This window comes from Delphinus delphis, chromosome 11, assembly GCF_949987515.2.
Source record: "Delphinus delphis chromosome 11, mDelDel1.2, whole genome shotgun sequence".
Lineage (NCBI taxonomy): Eukaryota > Metazoa > Chordata > Mammalia > Artiodactyla > Delphinidae > Delphinus > Delphinus delphis.
This window is the reverse complement of record NC_082693.1, coordinates 85,457,263-85,480,453: the sequence shown is the minus strand read 5'-3', so window position 1 is coordinate 85,480,453 and position 23,191 is coordinate 85,457,263. Positions and strand designations below refer to the sequence as shown.

The 23,191-nt window shown below is 36.3% G+C and overlaps 2 protein-coding genes across 4 annotated transcripts in view; one reads left to right on the top strand and one right to left on the bottom strand.

The window, feature by feature from the left end:
* Nucleotides 1-10,860, top strand: part of APPL2 (adaptor protein, phosphotyrosine interacting with PH domain and leucine zipper 2) — a 53,002-nt gene extending 42,142 nt beyond the window's left edge. Inside the window, exons 15-21 of the mRNA XM_060025528.1 lie at nucleotides 1,358-1,513; nucleotides 1,676-1,728; nucleotides 3,376-3,550; nucleotides 7,215-7,251; nucleotides 7,467-7,607; nucleotides 8,406-8,453; nucleotides 9,731-10,860. Of these exons, the coding sequence (XP_059881511.1) occupies nucleotides 1,358-1,513; nucleotides 1,676-1,728; nucleotides 3,376-3,550; nucleotides 7,215-7,251; nucleotides 7,467-7,607; nucleotides 8,406-8,453; nucleotides 9,731-9,865 (745 nt within the window). The 3' untranslated portion in view covers nucleotides 9,866-10,860. The remainder of the gene's footprint in view (nucleotides 1-1,357; nucleotides 1,514-1,675; nucleotides 1,729-3,375; nucleotides 3,551-7,214; nucleotides 7,252-7,466; nucleotides 7,608-8,405; nucleotides 8,454-9,730) is intronic.
* A 6,700-nt stretch (nucleotides 10,861-17,560) lies between these two features.
* Nucleotides 17,561-23,191, bottom strand: part of WASHC4 (WASH complex subunit 4) — a 51,713-nt gene continuing 46,082 nt past the window's right edge. The window contains exons 30-34 of one of the 3 annotated variants that reach the window (XR_009521252.1): nucleotides 22,898-22,994; nucleotides 22,115-22,311; nucleotides 21,672-21,771; nucleotides 19,164-19,735; nucleotides 17,561-18,427 (exon numbers count right to left, since the gene is read on the bottom strand). Coding sequence is in view for 2 of the 3 variants with exons in the window: in XM_060025527.1 (XP_059881510.1) it covers nucleotides 19,668-19,735; nucleotides 21,672-21,771; nucleotides 22,115-22,311; nucleotides 22,898-22,994 (462 nt within the window). In the remaining variant the exon portion in view is untranslated. Of the gene's footprint in view, nucleotides 19,736-21,671; nucleotides 21,772-22,114; nucleotides 22,312-22,897; nucleotides 22,995-23,191 lie in introns of all 3 variants that reach the window. The other 2 variants (XM_060025527.1, XM_060025526.1) reach the window with 2 other exon arrangements.

Genomic DNA, 23,191 nt, shown 5'->3' with positions numbered 1-23,191 from the left:
CAGTTCCATACAACCTATTTGTTTTTAATTAATTTATTTATTTATTTTGGCTGCATTGGGTCTTCGCCGCCGCGCATGGGCTTTCTCTGGTTGTGGCGAGCGGGGTCTACTCTTCGTTGTGGTGTGCCGGCTTCTTGTTGCAGTAGCCTCTCTTGTTGTGGAGCACAGGCTCTAGGCGCACGGGCTTCAGCAGTTGCAGCACGTGGGCTCAGTAGTCGTGGCTCGTAGGCTCTAGAGCGCAGGCTCAGTAGTTGTGGCACACGGGCTCAGCCACTCTGCGGCATGTGGGATCCTCCTGGACCAGGGCTCGAACCCGTGTCCCCTGCGTTGCCAGGCGGATTCCCAACCACTGTGCCACCAGGGAAGCCCCATACAACCTATTTACTTATTGACATACTTGAGAAATTTGCAATACTGATATACAAAATATCAAATGAATGGAAAGATATTGAGAGTCTTCTTATGGTTCAAACAATGTAAGAAATCAAAATACTTTTACACGATTTGCCCCTCAAAGGTTTTTACACTCTAGCTGGGGAGAAAAGATTATAAACATGAAAGGTTAAATTACAGCATTCTGACACTGGAAGAGAAACATGGAGGCACATTAATTACTACAGACCGTGCTCTCCTTTTACGTGCCACAGTCTCAAAACAGTACATGTGGGCACAGTGCTAAGCTCAGGAGGCACATAGAGATCCAAGACTGTCCTCGTGGCTTACTGAGAAGAACCACAGGACTGCAGAGGAAGGAGAGGGTCAGGCTGGCTTGAAAGGCCTAGCGGATGAGTGGCGATTTGAGCTGGTGTTTGAAGTGCAGGAGAGAGTGAGTGAGCAGCAGACCTGCGATGGAGCTGGAAATGAGAAGCACGTGCGTGTTTGGTGTAGCTCTAGTGGAGGATGCATTAAGGGAGGGGAGAGGGAGACCTTCAGGAGAAAGGACAGCCAGGTGGTTGAATGCTAGGCCAAGATGTATTATTCATTCAGCTAACGGTTTTGAGTACCTACTACGTACCAAGTAATAAATATGATTTAGCTATATAGCTCCCACCCTCAAAAACCTGTCTCAACGAGAGAAAGATACAAACAGGAAATTAACAGGTAATATAATAAGTAGTCTTAACAATGCAGAATGCTGTGCACCAGAACAAGCTATAGGTAATGTGGAGATCTGAGGGATTTTAACCATGGACGTAAATGACATTTTACGAAGATTTATTGGTAGAGTGGGTTAAATCTTCTCCCTTATCTACTTGTAAAAGTTACATCGGCATTCAACAAGTATTCATTTGATTGTAAAAGCTTAAGGTTAAAAGGGATTTAAAAAAAAAATTTTTTTTCCTATTTTGTACTCCAGCCAGAACATGAAAAATTCAGAGGTGGAAAATGACAAGATTGTTCCCAAAGCAGCAGTCATACCTGAAGCTGAACAACTAATTGCACCTGGAACACCTATTCAGTTTGACATTGTACTTCCTGCTACAGAATTCCTTGATCAGAACAGAGGGAGCAGGTATGGGCTAAGGGGGTTTATCTCTGGGAGAACTGAAAATAAATTTAACATCTCGTGTCCCTACCCACCTCCAGAGACTATCACCTTCTGACTTAGAGTTCAAGTGTCACGTGTCCCTTTAGCTGAAACTGTCAGGATGTTTGACTCTGGCTATTCCCCTAGGCGTATCAACCCTTTTGGTGAAACTGAGGATGAGACGTTTCCAGAAACAGAAGGTAAGTGGCTAGTTCTGTGTTCTTATTCTTTCCCCGGCACAAAATGACCAGGGCCATTGAAATAAGATGTGAAGTCATGTTCTAAAGAGCTTTGACTTGAAATATGAATTGAAATTATGATCCACAGATGTGTGTTCTCTGCAGACTCACTAGGACACATGCAGTTAGGACCATCCTGGCATAAACACTAAGGGGAGGCTGACAGATTTCCTGCAGCTGTCGTACCATCAGCCACATCCATGCCCTTTTTGTAGCTCCTGCAGAGAAATGCTGCCAAATCTAAATTTGCTATAACATTACTGCAAAACAAAGTCCAAGAGGATAAAATCTGGGTGAGTCACAGACTTGCTATTTCATTTTAGAAAACCAAAAACACAAATAACTCATTCTTAAATTTGAAGATGACATGAAAAAAATATGGTATTTAATTTGTTCAAATTCAGATTCTGATTTTTGGTGTTTGATTTACATTCTTACAAGGTACATAAGAACATACTCAGTAGAGCTGACCAAAACCTGCTACTCCCAAGAGCTACACTTCCCAGCCAAGGCAATTTAGAAGTGCGGGCAAGACCTCATTTTAACACAGCCCTTGACTGAAGCCTGAGAATGTCATTAGAATGAAATGCCACTTATTTAAATTTAAAAGTAGGACTTGAGAACTGGCATTCCTTACAGCTTTAGGTAAAAAAAGAAAAAATGATGTTAATAGGCTCTGCATCAAATCTGACTCTCTATCTAGCTGACTTCTCACACAGTCCAGTTTCTTAACTGTCTACATAAAAAACTTTCTAACTTGTAAAAACGAGCTTCATATGGGAGTAACCATTTACAACATATCAGTTATATTTTCCTAATAAGTTTTTTTAACCCTTATTTTTTAGGGGCAAGGATACTCATAGGGAGAACAAGTGAAGAAAAAGTAGCCTTCTTAGTTTCAAATGGTGGATAAGTGAATTACTGTTCTTACAGAAAAAAAAAAAAAAAAAGGATCTTTTAAACCTTCTTCATGATCTTCCAGGTGTGGCTGCTGTTATTCAGTTTGTCAGGTTACGTGCCATTATCAAGAAGCCAATACTGCCAGCTCATTAGCATCAAATGAGCTGATAGTTCTGCATTCTCCATTAGTTTATGGAACGTCATCACTGCCCTTCAGTAATAAATGATGTGCATGATTTGAATGAAACCCAACATCAGGTCTTATTTCTTCAAATACATTTTCTTCTGTAAGAGGACTTTACAGCGGGCCAAAGTAATGAATGAGTTTTCTATTGTCTAGTGGAAAAGCTCTTATTTTCAGAGAAAAAGTAAGATGCATATACTGCCACTTACGTGTAGTCAACCTAGAGTTTTCATGCTAGAAGGATGTTCATGTGGTTTCATTTTATAGATGAAGAAAAAGAGGTGCTTTTCTAGTCTAATGAATAGTTCCAAACAGACAAAATATGGACAATAGGAGATTCAGAGCTTTGGCAATTTGTGGCTTATATAAAAGCAGAGTATTCAGGAGTTTTGGTAGAAAGCCCTCCAGAAAGCAAGGCAAACCCTAGGTCTTCAGCCTGTTCTCAGACCAGCACATGTGCTTCTGGTATGCGCATCGACAGGCAGGAAGTGAAATGATCCTGAGCAGAAAATGCTCTCTTGCAGATTCTCTTTTGCAACAGATGTTTATAGTTCGGTTTTTGGGATCAATGGCAGTTAAAACAGACAACACTACTGAAGTGATTTACGAAGCGATGAGACAAGTATTGGCTGCTCGGGCTATTCATAACATCTTCCGTATGACAGAATCCCATCTGATGGTCACCAGTCAAGCTCTGAGGTACATTCAGTTTCGTTTTCAGATTTTCTTACAGCTTTGACTGATTCCCCTTTGAAAGCACATTTAACCATCGAGAATGTTCATAGTAAGTAAAGATGCTACTCATGTTTCTGCTGTTTTTTACATTTTGGTTTTATAAGATACATTGGCTAGACGAAGTGCCCTTAAAGATATGAGCTGATATTTTTAGCAACTGGTATCTTTAGTGGTGAGTGAATTCTACCCTGTTGGGCGTAAAGACGCCATCACTCGAGAGTTACTCTCTGTATCTCAGAGGTTGCAAGTGGAAGTGTTTTTGTTTTTTCTCTTCCATCTCTGAGAGTACTATTTATAAAAATTAAAAACTATGAAAACAGAACATGAGCCTGCCTGAGATAACTAGACCACCACAAGGAAAATCTGATTAATGTTTGTTGGGCTGAAAATAAAGAAGCCAAGTCATGTTAGCTACATGATTTGTGGTTTCAAGTAATAAGATCCATATGAATGATGGCAAACGACAGTCAAGCTGTGGCTGCCATGGGCATTAAGACCTGCGCTGTACAATACTGTAGCTACATGTAACACTTGAAACCTAACTCATCTGAATTGAGAAGTGTTTTAAGTGTAAAACACATACCAAACATTTAAGATCTCATACTATCCCCCCAAAAAAGAATGCAAAGTAATTTTTAAATTAATAATGCACCTAGCTGGTAATATTTTCAACCTATTAAAGTGTATTAATTTCAGCTGTTTTCACTTTTTTTGATGTGGCTGCTAGAAATTTTTAAATTACATATGAGGCTGACACTAAATTTCTGTGGGACAGCAGAGCAGCACTGCTTTAGAGCCTTATTCCTGACTTCGGCATTTATTAGCTGTATGAACTTGAGCAAGTTACTTAACCTTTGTGCCTCGGTTTCTTCAGCTATAAAATGAAAACAACCATATCCACACCCCATAGTATTGTCATGAGGAATAAGTGAGTTAATTCATGTAAAACACTTACAGCTGTGATGGGCGCACAGAAAGTAATAAATGATAGTTTCAAAAAAGTTAATGAGCAGTTTGGCAAAAATCAGAATATAGTTTCTTCCATTTATTAAAATCAGTCCTTTTCATTTGTTATAAACCTTTTACTGAGAATGAGGTTCTTATGAATAAAGCCTTGTATTTATTTAAAGATTTTCTCTAAGTATGTCCTGGACCTTTCATAGGCATTGAAAGCTTTCATAAGCTACAAAGCTTATGATAATCTTTCTTAAAATCACCACCAAAAAGATCAGAGTAAATATATGTAAAAGCAATGTGAAAAACCATAGTACATCAAACAACACTATCCCCAAAAGTGCAAGGACAACCCACAGAATGGGAGAAAACGTCTGCAAATCATTTATCTAATAAAGGTATAGTACCCAGTACAAAGAACGCTCACAAATCAACAAAGAAAGAACCCAGGTAAGAAATGGAAGAATGTCTACTTGAGTTGACATTCCTCCGAAGATATATAATTGGCCGACAAGCACATGGAAAGATGCTCAGTGTCATGAGTCACTAGGGCATGCAAATCAAATCCAGAACCACTTCACACCCACTAGGATGGCTATGGATTTTTTTTTTTTTAAAGAAAGTAACAGGTGTTAGCAAGGATGTGGAGAAATTGGAACCCATTGCTGGTGGGCATATAACATTGTTCAGCCACTGTGGGAAATAATCTGGCAGTTCCTCTATAACTTAAACATAGAATTCCATTCCTGGGTAGATACCCAAAAGAATTGAAAACAAGTGTTCATATAATAATACTATTCGCAGTAGCCAAAAGGTAGAAATAATCCAAACGTCCATCAAAAGATGAATAGATAAAATGTGGTATATACATACAGTGGGATATTTTTCAGCCTTAAAAAGGAATGAAGTACTGGTACATATTACAACATGGATGAGCCTTTAAAACATTATGCTAATTGAAAGACAGACACAAAAAGCCACATATTGTACGGTCATTTATATGAAATATCTAGAACAGGCAGATCTATAGAGACAAAGCAGATCGGTGAGAAGCTGCCAAGGGCTGAGAAGAAAGTTGAATGGGAAGCGATGCTGTAACAGGGATGGAATTTCCTTTTGAGGTGCTGAAGGTGTTCTGGAACTAGATAGTGGTGATGGTTGTACAACGTTGTGATGTGTTAAATATCAATAATGGTAATTTTACCATACATATCCTTGTATGGGAATTCATGTTTTGAGACAATTTAGAAGTCACACAGAAAATCAGACCTTAAGCAAATCCAGGTTACCTGATGTAGACAGCAAACTTAAAAGTTACTCACAAAATATGATATGAATGGTTTAAATCTTCATTTATAGAAAAATTTTACAAAATATTTAAAGTTATCCCAACTTGAGGGAAATTGTTGATTATGTAAATTTTAAAACTCATTAAATTCATACTCATTTATAGGGACATAAAAATTTATTTATTTAGCTTTGTAGCTTAAAATTCCATACACATTTTCTCGTTTTCTTAACCACCTCTTTGAAATATGGAGGTTCTTATCCCAATTTTACAAAGCAGTTGAGAGAAGTCAGGGTGACTTACACAAGATCATAAATACGTAGCCAGGTTGGAATTCAGTCTTAAGCCCTCTGATTATAAAATACACCATGCTTTAACAAGTATAACTGCATACCTTTCAAATTGTAACCATTTGGGGGGGGACAGCTTTATTGAGATATAACTTACATACTGTACAATTTGCCCCTTTAGAGTGTTTTTTAGTATATTCAGATTTGTGCAACCATCACCACAAACAGTTTTAGAACATTTTCATCATCCCCCCGAAGAAAACCCATACCTGTTAGTAGTCATTCCCTTTTCCCCTGCAACCTGCTCAGCCCTAGCCACTAATCTTGCTGTTTCTATAGATTTGCCTATTCTGGACATTTCATTTAAACAGAATTATAACCATCTTTTTAACAGATTTTTTGCTTTCACTTACGAAACTTACAGCAAATCAATAATAATTTATATACACAATATCATGTGTTAGAAAGTAGAAATTTTTATCTATATATAAAATAGTAAATTCTCTAATGCAGTTAATTTTCTCAGAGACACTGATGATGCTTAAAATGTTGTTAAAGAATTTATCTAGAATACCTTCTTAAAGTTACTCCTCCTACACCCAAACTGATAGGGAATAGTTTTGTTAAAATCCCTTCACTGTTGTCTCACCTCTACCCCATGTTTAAAAAAAAAATTGTTAAACTTAAAAGTATTCATTTATCCAGTACTTTAAGGGAAACAGACTGATAGTAAGTGCTGAGATGGAGGCTATATGGAATAAGATCCATCCACATTAATTTTCTGGAGAATTTTCTAGAGAATTATAATGCAGCCTTTTTGGCTAAGCACTAAAATACTGTGAAATTCTCTATTTGCTATAATCTTCCATTAAAGATACCCTCAGGTTTAACTACACAGGTTCAACAAAGGCAGAAATCATGGCACATGCTCCCTTTGGATCGTCACATGGAGCGATCTCACCTCGCCCTCAACTAGGTCTTATATTTTCATATTTCGAGGGGTTTTGTGTGATTTTATTCTGAACTTGTACAAACTCATCTAAGGATATAATTTTATCCAACATTTGTGATAACAGTGAATCTCTTAAAATTTCAGGTTGATAGATCCTCAGACTCAAGTAACAAGGGCCAATGTAAGTACCCTCATGCATGCTAATTTTAGTGATTACTCCTTAATTCACCTTTGTAGCCACCTGAAATACAAAGTAGGCACTTAGTAAATTTTATTTGCCAAATTAAATGTCACTAATAGTGTACTTTTTTCATGACTTTTGCCATGGAGAATGATCTTGTCTTTTTTAATTCCAGTTTGTTGTGTGATATTAGGTCTATTCCTATTTTTTTCTAGTTTGAACTCACCAGTGTCACCCAGTTTGCTGCTCATCAAGAAAACAAGAGACTGGTTGGCTTTGTGGTCCGCATGCCCGAATCCACAGGCGGAGAGTCCCTGAGCACATACGTTTTTGAAAGCAACTCAGAAGGCGAAAAGGTCTTGTTATTTTCTTCATCTTAAGATTCCATAATATTTCAGCCCAAACAAAGATACTTAAAGGGTTATTTTACACAACCTCCTTGGATAGTTAGTTGACTATTCTTCAGGTCCCCATTGAGTAGTTTAGATAATAATACCTCCTAGTAAGACCCCACCGAAAGAAAACTAGAATATAATTTCCTTGTGGAAAATACATATCAACCAAAATAGAGTGAATGAAGAACTTAATGGTGAAATATAAGTGTTTAGTAGAGCTATCCGGAAATGTTTAAAGCAGTTCCCCTCAAATTTATTCTTTTTTAAAAAATTAAAGCAAAAGTTACAATGGAGAAAATCTATTCTCAGAGAGCAAACCAAGGAAGCAGGTGTCAGGAAAGTATATCTAAACTGTTCTTTAGTGTGAAAAACTGCATTCACTACTTAGAATTAATCAAAATGAATCAACCCTTCTTTCAGGAAGTATCTGTTTACCACTGTGTATGAACGTGCAGTGGTTAAATATGGTTAAGAGAGAAAGGAAAAAAGTATCCCGGTAAGAACTTTAAACGATTTAATACCTTCAGTTTTCACTTAACCTGGATATTCTTTGTACGCACAAACCGGCAACAGGAGACCAGGACGGGTGGACGCTAGTGTTCAGAGCCCTGTGTGATGAGTCTCCTACAGCCAGGTCCTTTGTCCCCATGCTGACGTGAGCAGACAGTGACCTCGTTGTACTCTCATAATCACATTTCTTTCTGAAATTCTTTATCCTTTTCTGCCTTTGCCAAACACTACTTTTCTTGTCTTTTGCAGATATGTTATGCTATTAACTTGGGAAAAGAAATCATTGAGGTTCAGAAGGTAAGGTGCATTTTAGTGCTGGTTTAACAACAACTCAAAGGCTATCTTTACACCTAGATAGCTCTCAAAAAGAGAAATGGTGCTCACTAGGCAGGGTGGCCAAGTTTGGGATTTCCTTTTAAGCCTTCTAACTACCAGGCATTTTTGATCAGCTAGTTCCATGGTCGCTGGTAACACGTAGAGTTCTTAGTAAGTATCACTGCTGCACCTCCTACTGTTTTATCAGTTTTTTTGTTGCTGTTGTTGTTGGCTAGATTTCCTTTCTTTCAAATGAAGCTGGTACAAACCTCAGCATCTACCACATGCTCTAAGGCCTTCCTCCTCAGAGTGGTCACAGGCCCAGCAACACTGAGACGTTACCTGGAAGCTTATTGGAAATGAAGACTCTCAGACCTATCAGCAGTTTGCAATCTTTCATTTACCCAACTAATTTTTGAGATTCAATTTTGTATAAGAAAACCCCTGGAATTGCAGCAGTGAACAGGGGGCTTCTGGTTCAGCACTGTCCAGTAGAACTTTCTGCAGTAATGGAAAGGATCTATTTAATATGCAGATTGAAATGTGGCTAGTGTGACTAAGGAACTGGATTTTAAATTTTTAGTTAATGTAAATAGTAACATGTATTGAATAGCTAGTGGGTATCATACTTGTGCAGTTCTAATCTATCAGGGAGGGGCAGAGAGATCAAGGACTAAGACCAACATAATGAAAATACAGCAAGCCCTGCAAGTTTGTACTTTATGGTGTAGATCAGAGTTGGCAAACTTTCTGTAAAGGGCCAGATAATAAACCTTTCTCAGCTTACTGTCTCTGTTGCCAACTACTCTACTCTGCTGTTGTTAACACAAAAGCTGCCATAGTATGTAAATGAATTGGCATGGCTATGTTCCAGTAAAACTTCATTTATAAAAACAGGCGGTGAGCCAAATGGCCATAGTTTGCCAACTCTTGGTATAGAGTAAAAGGAAAAAAAGGAGTTTAAAGACAAGGTCAAAGTTGTGAGGGAAGTTCCTCTCTGGACTCTTTCCAGAAAGATGATTCTGAGTTGGCTCTGTAATGATATTTTGGCTGAGAGGTAGAAACTTGGCCTAGTTTCTGGAGGAAGTAATTCAACTGAGGGTTTCTTTAGAGATTCAAGGAGACCCAACTGAAGGCGCACATAGACGAGTCAGAAGGAATGAGGCTAGATTACAGAACATAGTGACAGCCAAGCCAAAGGGGTTTTAAGTGCATTTTAAGCATTTTCTTTTCTCCTTCTTAAACTCCCATAACTTCAGGATCCAGAAGCATTGGCTCAATTAATGCTGTCCATACCACTAACCAATGATGGAAAATATGTACTGTTAAACGATCAACCAGATGACAATGATGGAAGTCCAAGTGAAAATAGAGGCGCAGAATCTGAAGCATAACCTTCTTGCGCCTTTGGGTGAAGAGCACCCAGGAAGGAGAGCTACCTCCTTAAGGGTTTTCAACTTCTCTGATACAGGCACACCACTTGGTTTCAGAATGCTGACAGCTGCTTGTGGAACGTACTATTGATGCCTTGATACTGAGACTTGGGAGGGAAACAGTAAGAAATGGTTGACAACATACCCATCTACAAATGTTATTTTAGGTGCTTTGTGGTAAGTCCTTTTCTTAGATTGCATTGTTCAGCGCTCAGAATGAAAGCTATGGGAAAAATGCATTGTTCACTTTATTTCAGTGTCATCTCTTTTCAGTTTCCATTATCTTTCCAAAAAATGGTAAAAGCCTAGATTTATAATTTGATAAACACTAAATATTTCCTATTAATATAATCTATTTTTGTATTTTACTTAATGAGCTTTAAGTGCCTGTCATTCTGAAAATCGTATATTTATAATCAAGTCTGTCTCATAATTGGACCTAACAGCATTAATTTGTGCAGTTAGGTGATGAGCCCTGTGCTTTGAGGCTCAAGCACTAGCAGAAATGCAGGTCTAGTTTTGGTAATTGTCCAAACATCATGCAATAAAAAGACAAGCAGATGAGTACCACAAAAGATGTTTAGTTTTACAGTGGAACCTTAATGAACCAGCATTCAGAAGTTCATGGTCCTTTAGATACTGTTTTTAGGGGTGGATCACCATGGACAGGGTGCAGCTCTACCAATTCCTGTTTCTTCTGAGCCAGACCCTCCTTAAAGAAGGGATCAATTAACTTTAAAACTCACTTGAAGCACAGCTGGCCATGGGGCTTGGTATAAAAGTTCCAATTTCCATCCTGACATAGACGGTTCCAGGCATCCCAGCCCACTAGGAAACAAGTATAATGATCTTTAATTGGTACAGTATGTTTAATTATAATGAAGTTCAACAGTAATATCACTTTCTTTGTAATAATAAATTAACCTAGCAATAAAAGCTAGCAAATAAAAACTATCTTTCTGTTTCTTTTGCTTTTTGTGGTTATTTTCTGGAACATCCCTGAAAAAAAAAACTAAAGTTGGTTCTGTACCTTTAACAGTTAATTCCCAAAAGAAAACCAGGACATCATAATGAAATCACAGCAGAGGGGATGTACTATGCAACATGAGTGGAATAACGTGATCTCAATGCCAAGTTTTTAAAAGGTGCTGCTCTTAAAATGGTGGATTAATAACTTTTGCAATTCAAAATTAGGTTAAAGGGTTTAACTGAGGAATCCACTTCTATAATGTGTGCACTGTCAGAGACACAGTGAGCTAGTCAAAACAGTATGAAATTATACACCATAAAATCATCAGTTCGGTGTTAACTAATATCTTATAAATTTCTATATCGTAATCACAGTAGATCAGTAAGTTCTGACAGGCTTCAAGAGCCACAGTCCCCTGAATTCTTGCTTAGGATTGTTCAGGATGGGAGGAGAACAACATTGTTAGAAACTACAATCAGTTTTTTTAATTAAAAGAATTTTAATAATGTGTGGCCTATGGAAAACAAAAAGACTAAACAAACAGAGCTACCATATGATCCAGCAATCCCACTCCTGAGTATATATCTGGAAAAGATGGAAACTAATTTTAGAAAATACATGCAGCCAGCACTATTTTCAATAGCCAAGACATGGAAACAACGCAGGTGCCAGCACTATTTTCAATAGCCAAGACATGGAAACAACGCAGGTGCCAGCACTATTTTCAATAGCCAAGACATGGAAACAAGGCAGGTGCCATCAACAGACAACTGGCTTAGAAAGATGTGGTGTGCATACATATAAATACACACACACAGTGGAATATTATTCGGTCATAAAAAAGAATGGAATACTGGCATTTGCAGCAACATGGATGGACCCAGATGATATTAGACTTAGTGAAGTCAGTCAGTCAGAGAAAGACAAATATCATATGGTATCACTTATATGTGGAATCTAAAAAATAAATCTATAAACAGAAAAAGACTAAGACAAGAAAACAAACTTTACCAAAGGAGAAGGCGGGGTGGGGTAGACAAATTAGGAATATGGGAATAACAAATACTAGTATATATATATAACTACTATATGTAAAATAGATAAGCAGCAAGGATTTACTGTATAGCACAGGGAACTATATTCAATACCTTGTAATAACCTATAATGGAAAATAATTTGAAAAAAAATTGGTATATATAAATGAATCACTTTGCTGTACACCTGAAACGAGCACAATATTGTAAATCGACTGTATTACCAAAAAAAAACAAAACTGTGGCTTAACTAAGCCACAAAGCCTGCAAATCATGAAAAATCAAAAGACTGAAATCCAATACATTAAAACTAACTTCACAAAAAAACACAGAATGAAAACACAAAATTAACAGCATATTCAGCAAGCACATATGACCAACAAAAATCAGTATCCAGAATATACAAAATATTCCTACAATTAGTAAGAAAAAGATAAATTGAAAGAAAAACAGAAGTCATGAAGGCATTTTATGGAATAAAAAAGGCTCTTAAACAGAAATATGTTCAATCATATAAAAATCAAGGAAATGCAAATTAAAACCACACAGATACTGACTACAGACTGCAGAAATTAAGCTGCTGGTAGGGATGGAACAATGAAGAATAACCTCACCTACTGCTGGGATGGGAGCACGGTTTTGCATTCTCTCCAACGACCTTGCAGGTACACCTGGCCCTACCACCTAGGAGATTCACTTGTGACACACACTGCAGAAACTCAACACACGTACCCAGAGACATGTACAATGACGATTACAGCAGCACTATTCATAGTATCCCAAATTTGGAAATAACCCAAATCTTACCTACAGACTAAATATCTGTGTATTCATGTAACACAATATGAGGGAAATACAGCTAAATAAACTATATAGCTATATGCATCAACACTGATGAATTTAAAAACTGACAATGAATTAAGTCAGAATACATTTATATTAACTTTACAAAAACATGCAAAACACCATCATATTGTTTTTAAAAATATAGATGGTTGTAACCCCCAAGAAAAGCCCAGTGCACTGTGGTTTCCTCTGCAGTAGAAAGGGGAGCCGAGACCTGAGGAGGAATGATGGGAGCACCTAAGGTGGTAGCAATAAGCTCTTAACCTACCTGGTGTCTACACAAGCATTCTATTTTCATTCACTAAACAGTACATATTATATACTCTTGTACATGCATCATGTTTTTAAATAAAATTTTTAAGTTTAGAAAGAGTGCGTGACTTTCAACTTAACTGAAATGTGTGTTAATGCACATTAAGGCCCTCTGAAGATAAGTGCCATGTAAATGAAAGGTGGGAGGGTGGAAAATGAGTTTTTTGAAGACTTAAGCATGCATTTTATTTTTAATAGATCTTTCTTTATTGGAGTATAATTGCTTCACAATACTGTTAGTTTCTGTTGCACAACAAAGCGAATCAGCCATATGCACACATGTCCCCATATCTCCTCCCTCGAGCCTCCCTCCCTCCCACCCTCCAGGTCATCACAAAGCACGGAGCTGATCTCCCTCTGCTATGCACCAGCTTCCCGCTAGCCATTCATTTTACATTTGGTAGTGTATGTATGTCAGTGCTACCCTCTCACTTCGCCCCAGCTTCCCCTTCCCACTCCCCATGTCCTCAAGTCCATTCTCTACATCTACCCCTTTATTCCTGTCCTGCCCCTAGGTTCATCAGAGCCTTTTTTTTTTTAGATTCCATATATATGTGTTAGCATACGGTATTTGTCTTTCTCTTTCTGACTGACTTCACTCTGTATGACAGACTCTAGGTCCATCCACCTCACTACAAATAACTCAATTTCGTTTCTTTTTATGGCTGAGTAATATTCCATTGTATACATGTGCCACATCTTCTTTATCCATTCATCTGTTGGTGGACATTTAGGTTGTTTCCATGTCCTGGCTATTGTAAATAGTGCTGCACAGACATTGTGGTACGTGACTCTTTTTCAGTTATGGTTTTCTCAGGGTGTATGCCCAGTAGTGGGATTGCTGGGTCATATGGTAGTTCTATTTCTAGTTTTTATAAGGAACCTCCATACTGTTTTCCAAAGTGGCTGTATCAATTTACATTCCCACCAACAGTGCAGGAGGGTTCCCTTTTCACCACACCCTTTCCAGCATTTATTGTTTCTAGATTTTTTGATAATGGCCATTCCGACCGACATGAGGTAATACCTCATGGTAGTTTTGATTTGCATTTCACTAGTAATAAGTGATGTTGAGCATCTTTTCATGTGCCTCTTGGCCATCTGTGTGTCTTCCTTGGTGAAATGTCTATTTAGGTCCTCTGCCCGTTTTTTAACTGGATTTTTTGTTTTTTTGATATTGAACTCCATGAGCTCTTTGTATATTTTGGAGATTAATCCTCTGTCTATTGTTTCATTTGCAAACATTTCCTCCCATTCTGAGGGTTGTGTTTTTGTCTTGTTTATGGTTTCTTTTGCTGTGCAAAAGATTTTAAGTTTAACTAAGTCCCATTTGTTTATTTTTGTTTTTATTTCCATTACTCTAGGAGGTGGATCAAAAAAGATCTCGCTGCTGTGATTTATGTCAAAGAGTGTTCTTCCTATGCTTTCCTCTAATTAAGAGTTTTATAGTGTCTGGTCTTATATTTAAGTCTTTAATCCATTTGGAATTTATTTTTGTGTATGGTGTTAGGGAGTGTTCTAATTTCATTCTTTTACATGTAGCTGGTCCAGTTTTCCCAGCACCACTTACTGAAGACGCAATTTTTTCTCCATTGTATGTTCTTGCCTCCTTTGTTGTAAATTAGGTGCCCATACGTGTGTGGGTTTATCTCTGGGCTTTCTATCCTGTACCATTGATCTATATTTCTGTTTTTGTGCCAGTACCATGCTGTCTTGATTACTGTAGCTTTGTGGTATAGTTTGAAGTCAGGGAGCCTGATTCCTCCAACTCCATTTTTCTTTCACAAGATTGCTCTGGCTATTTGGGGTGTCTTTCGTGTTTCCATACGAATTGGAAATTTTTTTGTTCTAATTCTGTGAAGAATGCCATTGGTAGTTTGATAGGGGTTGCATTGACTCTGTAGATTGCTTTGGGTAGTATAGTCATTTTCACAATATTGATTCTTCCAATCCAAGAACATGGTATATTTCTCCATCTGTTTATGTCATCTTTGATTTCTTTCATCAGTGTTTTATAGTTTTCTGAGTACAAGTCTTTTGCCTCCTTAGGCAGGTTTATTCCTAGGTATTTTATTCTTTTTGTTGCAATGGTAAATGGTAGTGTTTCCTTAATTTCTCTTTCCGATTTTTCGTTGTTGGTGTATAGCAATGCCAGATTTCTGTGCATTAATTTTGTATCCTGCAACTTTACCAAATTCATTGATTAGTTCTAGTAGTTTTCTGGTGGCATCTTTAGGATTGTCTATGTATGGTATCATGTCATCTGCAAACAGTGACAGTTCTTCTTTTCCAATTTGTATTCCTTTTATTTTTTTCTTCTGATTGCTGTGGCTAGGGGACTTCCAAACCTATGTTGAATAAGAATGGTGAAAGTGGACATCCTTGTCTTGTTCCTGATCTTAGTGGACATGCTTCCAGTTTTTCACCACTGAATATTATGCTTGCTGTGGGTTTGTCATATACGGCCTTTATTATGTTTAGGTTCCCTCTTTGCCCATTTTCTGGAGAGTTTTTATCATAAATGGGTGTTGAATTTTGTCAAAAGCTTTTTCTGCGTCTATTGAGATGATCATATGGTTTTTATTCCTTCAGTTTGTTAATATGGTGTATCACATTGACTGATTTGCATATATTGAAGAATCCTTGCATCCCTGGGATAAATAAGCTAGCCTCACCAATTTTCATTTCCCAGCATTGCCTTTGGTTGTTTAGCCACCTGTCAGAATTACCGTTAGGGAAGAGCAGGACCTGCCTTACATTGTCAACACTTAGCTGAGCCATTTAAGAAGAAATAGTTTTTATGAGACCAACTCAAATACAGACAGTTTATCTTCAAACTTTTCAACAGCTAATAATTATATGCCAAGTGTATTTCTGCTTGTAAGAGCAATCATAATAATAGCTAATATTTATAGTAGTTTCCTAATAAAGTACTTTATACAAATTAAATCCTCAAACAATCTGTGAGCTATATTATTACACCATTTTATGCCTGAGGAAATGAAGCACAGAAAGGTTAAGTAACCTTGTAAGCAGCAAATCAGGATTCCAATCAGTCTGGCTCCAAAATCTACACTTCTAACCACGATGTGCTATACTACTAGCACACAGAGAAAGCCAGAGACAAAGCGATCTCCAAATGCTTCTCTCAATACATTAATCTTTGAAGATTATTCTGATATTCAGTAATCACATCAACTTAAAAGTGCATCTTTAATGCCTTATTACCTTTTGTACACATTCTGAAATGATTACTGTAATACTAATTTTATATAGTTGGTGCTTCTGGGTACAGAAGTGCTAACTTTTTTTCCCTCACGTTAATGACAATGAGGGCACTACCAAAGAATGTGTCAATACACACAGATCTTACCTGCACTACAGAATGTACAGTCCTTAAAGGTGGTCCCAGAATTACGACATCAGATCTGCACTGATTGGGAGATAAATTTCATCTACTTTCCTGAGTATGTCTCCACTCATAGGAACAACCGGCGCTATCCGGTAAACTAGGTGGTAAAGAAGAACCAAACTATTACAATAGAGGGAAATATCCATATACTTGTCCAAATCGACCTTTCATACAGTATATAAGAACTTCTCGTATAAACCAAACTCTCCTTTTACTGTCGCCATCTCTGAGTTCACTGCACAGTCCTATGACTTCATGTAATCTCTATAGACCCACTTATTCTGGATTCCTTTTTTAAAACTGAAGTCTTTGACAACCTGTTAAATTGTTCCTGATATCTAAAAACAAAAAACTGTAGCATTAAGTCTCTGTTAAGAAAAGGTATACCATCAGTCTGAAACTTCTGCACCTTAAGCTGGAAGAACAACTAAAATTATTAAAATTGGTTAAAGTCTACCTTTTACGTTTGGCCAATCCAACAGAAAAGAGTAACGTGACAATGTATGTGATGGTATTGTCTCATCTTTCCCACAACCTTACAAACTTTTCTCCTCAGAAGGAGCAGCAATCAGACTTTCTGAGCAAGAACATTTTTCTCCAGCACAGTATTTAAAAGGCTTTCCTTTATTACGACTGTTTCAGTTCAAGTCATGACTGCAAATGGCACTACAGCATTGCAAACTAATGATCCCTTCCCAGGATTAAGATTTAAAATTAAACATTCATGTGGGTTCTTTTATTTGAAAATAGCAAGCAATAGAAAGATTAAGAATATAAAAAGGAAAGAAAACAAAAGTCCACCTGGGATACACAAAGAGGAGCCAGTACCAGTTTTATACTTGAAATTTTGCCTATGTGCACGCAAGTATTTTTTTAAAGAGATTCCACACACTATTAGATAAAAGGAACTCCAAAAAGATAATATAAGAACTACTGGGGTTAAGACATTCAATTTTGAACATAAACATCCAGAGGAAGTAAATTTTTGAAATTATATTTATTAATGTTCTATTATATCAATGCATATTGTATTCTCTTAGAACTGGGGAAGAGGAAAGCCCCACTTAACGGAGATAACAAACTTGCCATCTTTTATAAAATTTAATTAGAACTGACAATGTTATGGTTAGTCCTTAATTCCTGAGAATTTGAACATTAAGTTTTCTGTGAGTTTACAACAAATGCTCACACTGATTTTTAAACTGCAGTATGTCTGAAAAAATGAGAATATTAACAATACATCAGCAAGGAAAACTGTCATCTAAATGTGTACATCAACTTAGGTGTAAAACACTCAAGCCCTGTTGCTCTGCACTTTTAACAGCATTTAAATATGCTTAATCTTTTCAGAGATTTTATTTCAAATAAGTAAACTTATTATACCTCATCCGGACTGCAGTGACATTATTTTGAACTAAAGGCAAAATAATAATCTGTCACATTTTTCTCAATTGTAGGTATCCATGCAGTCAGCATGTGAACTCTATCTAGTATTGATAAAATAACTGACATGTGTGGGGATAATGACAGAGACATCTGATTCTCTTCTATTTAGAATTTCTATCTCTATTAAAGGAGATGATTTTAGGGAAGTTAGAGAAGAAAAACAGAAAAAACAATACTGTTGCTATGAAATGGTGACCAATTTGATACAATCAAATGCAAGATCATTAATATAAACATTTACAATAATGAAAATATAAATTATTAATTATGCAGCATGCTTTAGGGCCATTTCTACAGTTAGTACATATTACAAATATTAAATGCCTTTAATCCATCCATTGTACATAACTCTGTAAATCATGTTTACATAATAAACAAAAAACACTTCCTACCTATTCTGTTTCTTCTGAATTTTAACAGTGAAAGTGTTATCTTGAGCTGGGAAAGTTACCCTGACCGTGATCAATGAATACAGACAGGGCATTGTACACCCGTTCCAAAAGCTGGAAATCAAACAACAATGTTAGAATTACTTGCAGGATTTACCCAAAGAAATGCTTAATAGGCAAGTGCAATGGAAAAATCAAGTATTTCCTAAAATGATGTCAGTATTACACATAAAGTTTTAAACCTTTCTGTTTTCACTGTAAAGGTATCACTGTATTATATTAAAAGATTATAGGCCATGATTAACCATTTAACTGATACAATCTTTACAAAAATAAAGCTAATAGCTTGCCAGGAACTAAATTTACTCAAAATCTTTCTGTACCTTTTAAATCAGTAAGTGGTTTAGTTTATTAGAACTTTATTCTCACAGTGGTAATTTTTTAAAAGCCTGCACAGTGCTTAATCTGATTTCTTAGATTATACTTGGTTTAAAGAAAAAGTCTGCCCAAACCATCATCAAGACTTCAGTTCAACCTAATGTAGAAGAAACCTGAGTTTGGATGTAGAAATAAGAATTCATTCAATTTTCTCTGCTATCATACATAATGCCTTCAACCAAAAGTAAAGCTTCAAGCAGGACTCTATGGCTTTATCTGTATTTTCTTCCCCCTTGAGTATTAAGTAAATCTTAAATTTAAAGCAGTTTTTGGAGGTTAAATGTTCTCAAAGCAATGTAAACTAGTTATAAAATATCTCACCACAGACAGCAGCAGCTCTAGTGAGCCACATGAAATTAACAATGAATCAGTTCACACTGTACAAAAAGGGTACATAACACTTATGCCTCACCTCTAGTATCAAAACCATCTTCATATATCCCTTTTATAAGAATATTGATATGTATGCTTCATGAATTTCAGGCTCAATTCCTTTTGTTTAAACAATACTGGCTGTACATAGTATATGCACTGAATTTCCAATGACTGAGACAAATATGGATCAAAGACCTATACAAATACAAATTATAAACATTCATGTAGATTACAAGAGGTCTGAGGTGGCAGTTTAGGAATTTAAGTTAACCCTTCTAAAACTTCATTTCAAATAACTGTTCCCAGGCACATCTAGCCAAAGTCCAGACAAAAATCTGATTTTAAAATCTCATTCTCAACCTTTGAAAAGTAGAGCCTTCAGAAGAAGAATGGACTTAACTTTAGAGCACTGCCTTAGAGAGTTGCAGCATCTAAATATTTCCCAGAGATGTGACCCAGGAAACACTTGGTTATTAGCTTATTAACATCCATTTCATATACAATTCTGATGATTTCATAGGGGCAACGCATACCATCAGTATCATTTGACAACAGGATCTGCAGACACAGTGCTGTCGGACAGGTCTCCGTTGCTTGTTTTAGTCTCTTCTGGAAGCATGAGTGAAAATAATGGACATATTTATGTTCATTTTAAAAAGTGAATTAAGTAAATAAGAAGGACTAAAAAAAAAAATTAAGGACTATACTGCTAAATTTCAAATTAAGAAAATGCTACATCCACCAAATGTTTCTCTAATATCACAAATTATATGTAGTTTATTTACCTTAATTTTTTAGAAATCTAGGCTAAATATTGCAAATGTAATTGTTTTGACTGGTTTGTAATAGTGGTAGAGAATTGTGAGAGAGCAAAACTGCATCTGAGGTGGGTTTCACACTGCACCTTCCCCCAGCTGGGCCAAGAAACTGTAGTGCTATTATTGATAGAAACATGGTTACAAATTCACATATAAAATTGTCCAGAATGAATAACTTTCCAACTGTATTTATAATTTATTTTTAAATGCAGTTTTTATTATGACTGTGATAAAATGAATTTCTGCCTTTTGTGAAAAATGTCATATATATATATATATTTCATTAACAGAGAAAAACTAATGTTTTCAGCAACTTTGACAACATCTCTGAGCAAACTTTAGCTAAAATAGAGTCCTAAAACAGAACCACCACCCAGCATCAGGCACGTGGGTGACATACATTACCCAAAACCCTAGAAAGCTCCTTAAGAACAGCAGTCCAAAGCAAGGAGCTCCACTGAGACTGAAATGTCTGTTTTGTCTTAATGCTTTAGGCCTTAAGGTAAATGGCCAATCCACCTGCAGAATATTCCCAGTTACCTAGGCTGGAGACAAGGTTCTGGCATCATGAAAGGCCTGAGCAGAACGTAAGCAATAACTCAGTTTCTTCACAATTTAGATTATACTGACTCAGATTCTTCCAGATGGCTTTGCTAAATATTATTTTTAAATGAACCCAAACATAACACATATATTTTTTTATTTAATAAATATTTAGTATCTTCCAGGTAACAGCCGGCAGTCATTCTTCAAGAACACGATTATTATTCAGTCTAGATTCCAAAAATGCCTGCACATGCTAATAAGTAATACTGATGGAACATTATCAACAGGGAATAGGGTAACTGATATAAGTGGTCTACCCAAATGAATCACCTCTATTCAGTGTGAAAAACATATTTATTTTAAAATCTAACTGGCAAAATAAGATTAATAAAAACATCATGTTTTATGAAGTATCTTTTATTCTTGATTTGTGAAATACAAGTAAGAAAAAGGAAAAAGAGCAAACATGAAACCTGTCATGTTGCTGTACCTAGTTTTAAGCTTCCAAAGAGGAAACCTAAGTTACATAATTTCCATAACAGAAAAAAGGAAATATCCATTCTTCAGGGAAGACAATTGTTGCTAAATTTCAAATTTGAGAGAAATGTACCATGAGGGTCCCTTGAGTATGAAATGCTGAACGATTTACACCCACAAAGAATGTAACGGACAGAATCCTCTCCTTAATGACTATCAGCTGTTATGGCTCTACTGCTCTCTAATGCTCCAAGGCATGGCTATGGAGGAGCACAGGAGGCTATTACTGTGACACTAAAATGGCCCTGACTATTTTATGTCTCCTTAATCACCTGTCCCATACATTCAGTCAGTGTCTAGTCATCAGCAGCTCTGACTTAAGCCAACATTTAGTCTCCTCCTCTAATTTGTTCCTTCTTATCTGATACAGTTGAAGGGTGAAAGAAAAAACCCTAAACTTGGTAAATTTTTTTTAATTAAGAGATGAACTGAATAAAGAGTTATCTCAGAATGAAATGCATAATCTATGTTACATTTCTTTTCAGTTTCACAAATGATCCCCTTAGGCTTTACTTCTTTAAAAAGACATTTCTAGGTCTATATTATTTTTCAAAAATAAAAGTCTGACTAGATAAAATGGGGTATTCGTGTCTACTACTAAAGACAGATTTATTGGTCTTTCCAAATTTAAGCCACTCACTGACCTTCTTTCTCTTTCTTTTCTTGGTTTTCTTCAGCTGCAGTCTTGTCAGCTCTGAAGAAAATTCTTGCACTGCTCAGTGAGAAACAGAGCAATTCAAATTCCTAAGTAAATTAAAAAAATTAGAAATAAAAGCTGAAAATACTTTAGTAAAACATCAAATTTATATTTAATATCTCATTATTTCTAAAAAGCTCTAGTGAGTGCAAATCGCAAATACAGAAACTGAACTGTGTAATCCACCCATTTTTTAAGATATGAGTCAAATGGCTTCCAAATACCATTCATTTAAAAATATACTCTTATGACCACTATTCATCTCACTTGTTAAAATGGGAGTTTCAATATGATTTATGTTTCTTCAATGATCAAGTAATGGATATTAAAAAGTCAAAGCAAAAAAAAAAAAAAGAAGTCAAAGCAGATCTGACTGTTACTCTCGTCTACCTGTAGATAAACATCCAGTCGCTTCTGAGTGAGATTCATGGTTTGTAGTAGTTTTTCATCCTGACTAGTTGACTGCACATTCTGTTGCTTAGCAACTGCTCTTATCTCCTTCAGGTACTTCTCTCTAACAGACTGGAACCAGTGAAGTGAGTCAAATTCCTGGTACTGATCCAAAAGCTTCAGAATATAAGCCACACCTAGAGTCACCAGCAAAACCAAAACGAAATTACAATGTGTAGACAAGTTATATTCTACTCCACCAATAATTCCTAAAATTAAGCTAACCATTTTGAATTAATCCTCTTTCAAATTACATTTTACAGCACAAATGAATAAGTTTAGCAACATGGCTTAATTCCTCCTTAAAAACATATAAAGAACTAAAAAAAAGGCCAATCAAGAAGAAATAACATGGCTATGAAAATCACCTGGAGATAACATATGGCTGTAAAGGTGGGGAAAAACTTCCACTGCTGAATAGACAACAACTAGGAAGCTACAGGAAACTAAATACAAGATGCTCAAACTGTAAATAAAACCACAACAAAAACAAAGCCTAAATAATTAGGTCCAACCACTCTAAGTGATTAGCAATACCAAAGGAGCATGAACAACAGTATAAATAATGGTCAATCAGATGACCCAGCCAAAAAATACAGTAAACACTGCTCATGAAAAACAAATCTACAAAGAGCACACAGCTCTATTCTCAAGCAAACATTCTGAAAAATCCATTGTAAGGTAAACATAAAATTCATGAGAAAACAATTCCACTAAGCTTACCCATGGCAAAGCCATCATCAGTAAAGGCAGCTCCAATTTTATTTTTTTTATTCAATTTCTCCTTGCAACTAATGGAATGCTCTACGAAGTTGAGGGTCTAAAAAGATATAACAACATATTAGAGAAAGAACTGTGCTAAAAAATCTTCAGTTCCTAAAACAGACATTTCAAAAATTATAAACAGGATCTCTTCTAAGCTCCTGTCCTTTTGATTTGAAACATTTCCCTCGTATAAATAGCCTCTTGGTGAGGTCATAATCTGTGTAAGTATCTCTTAATGGCTCTTCTTTCCAA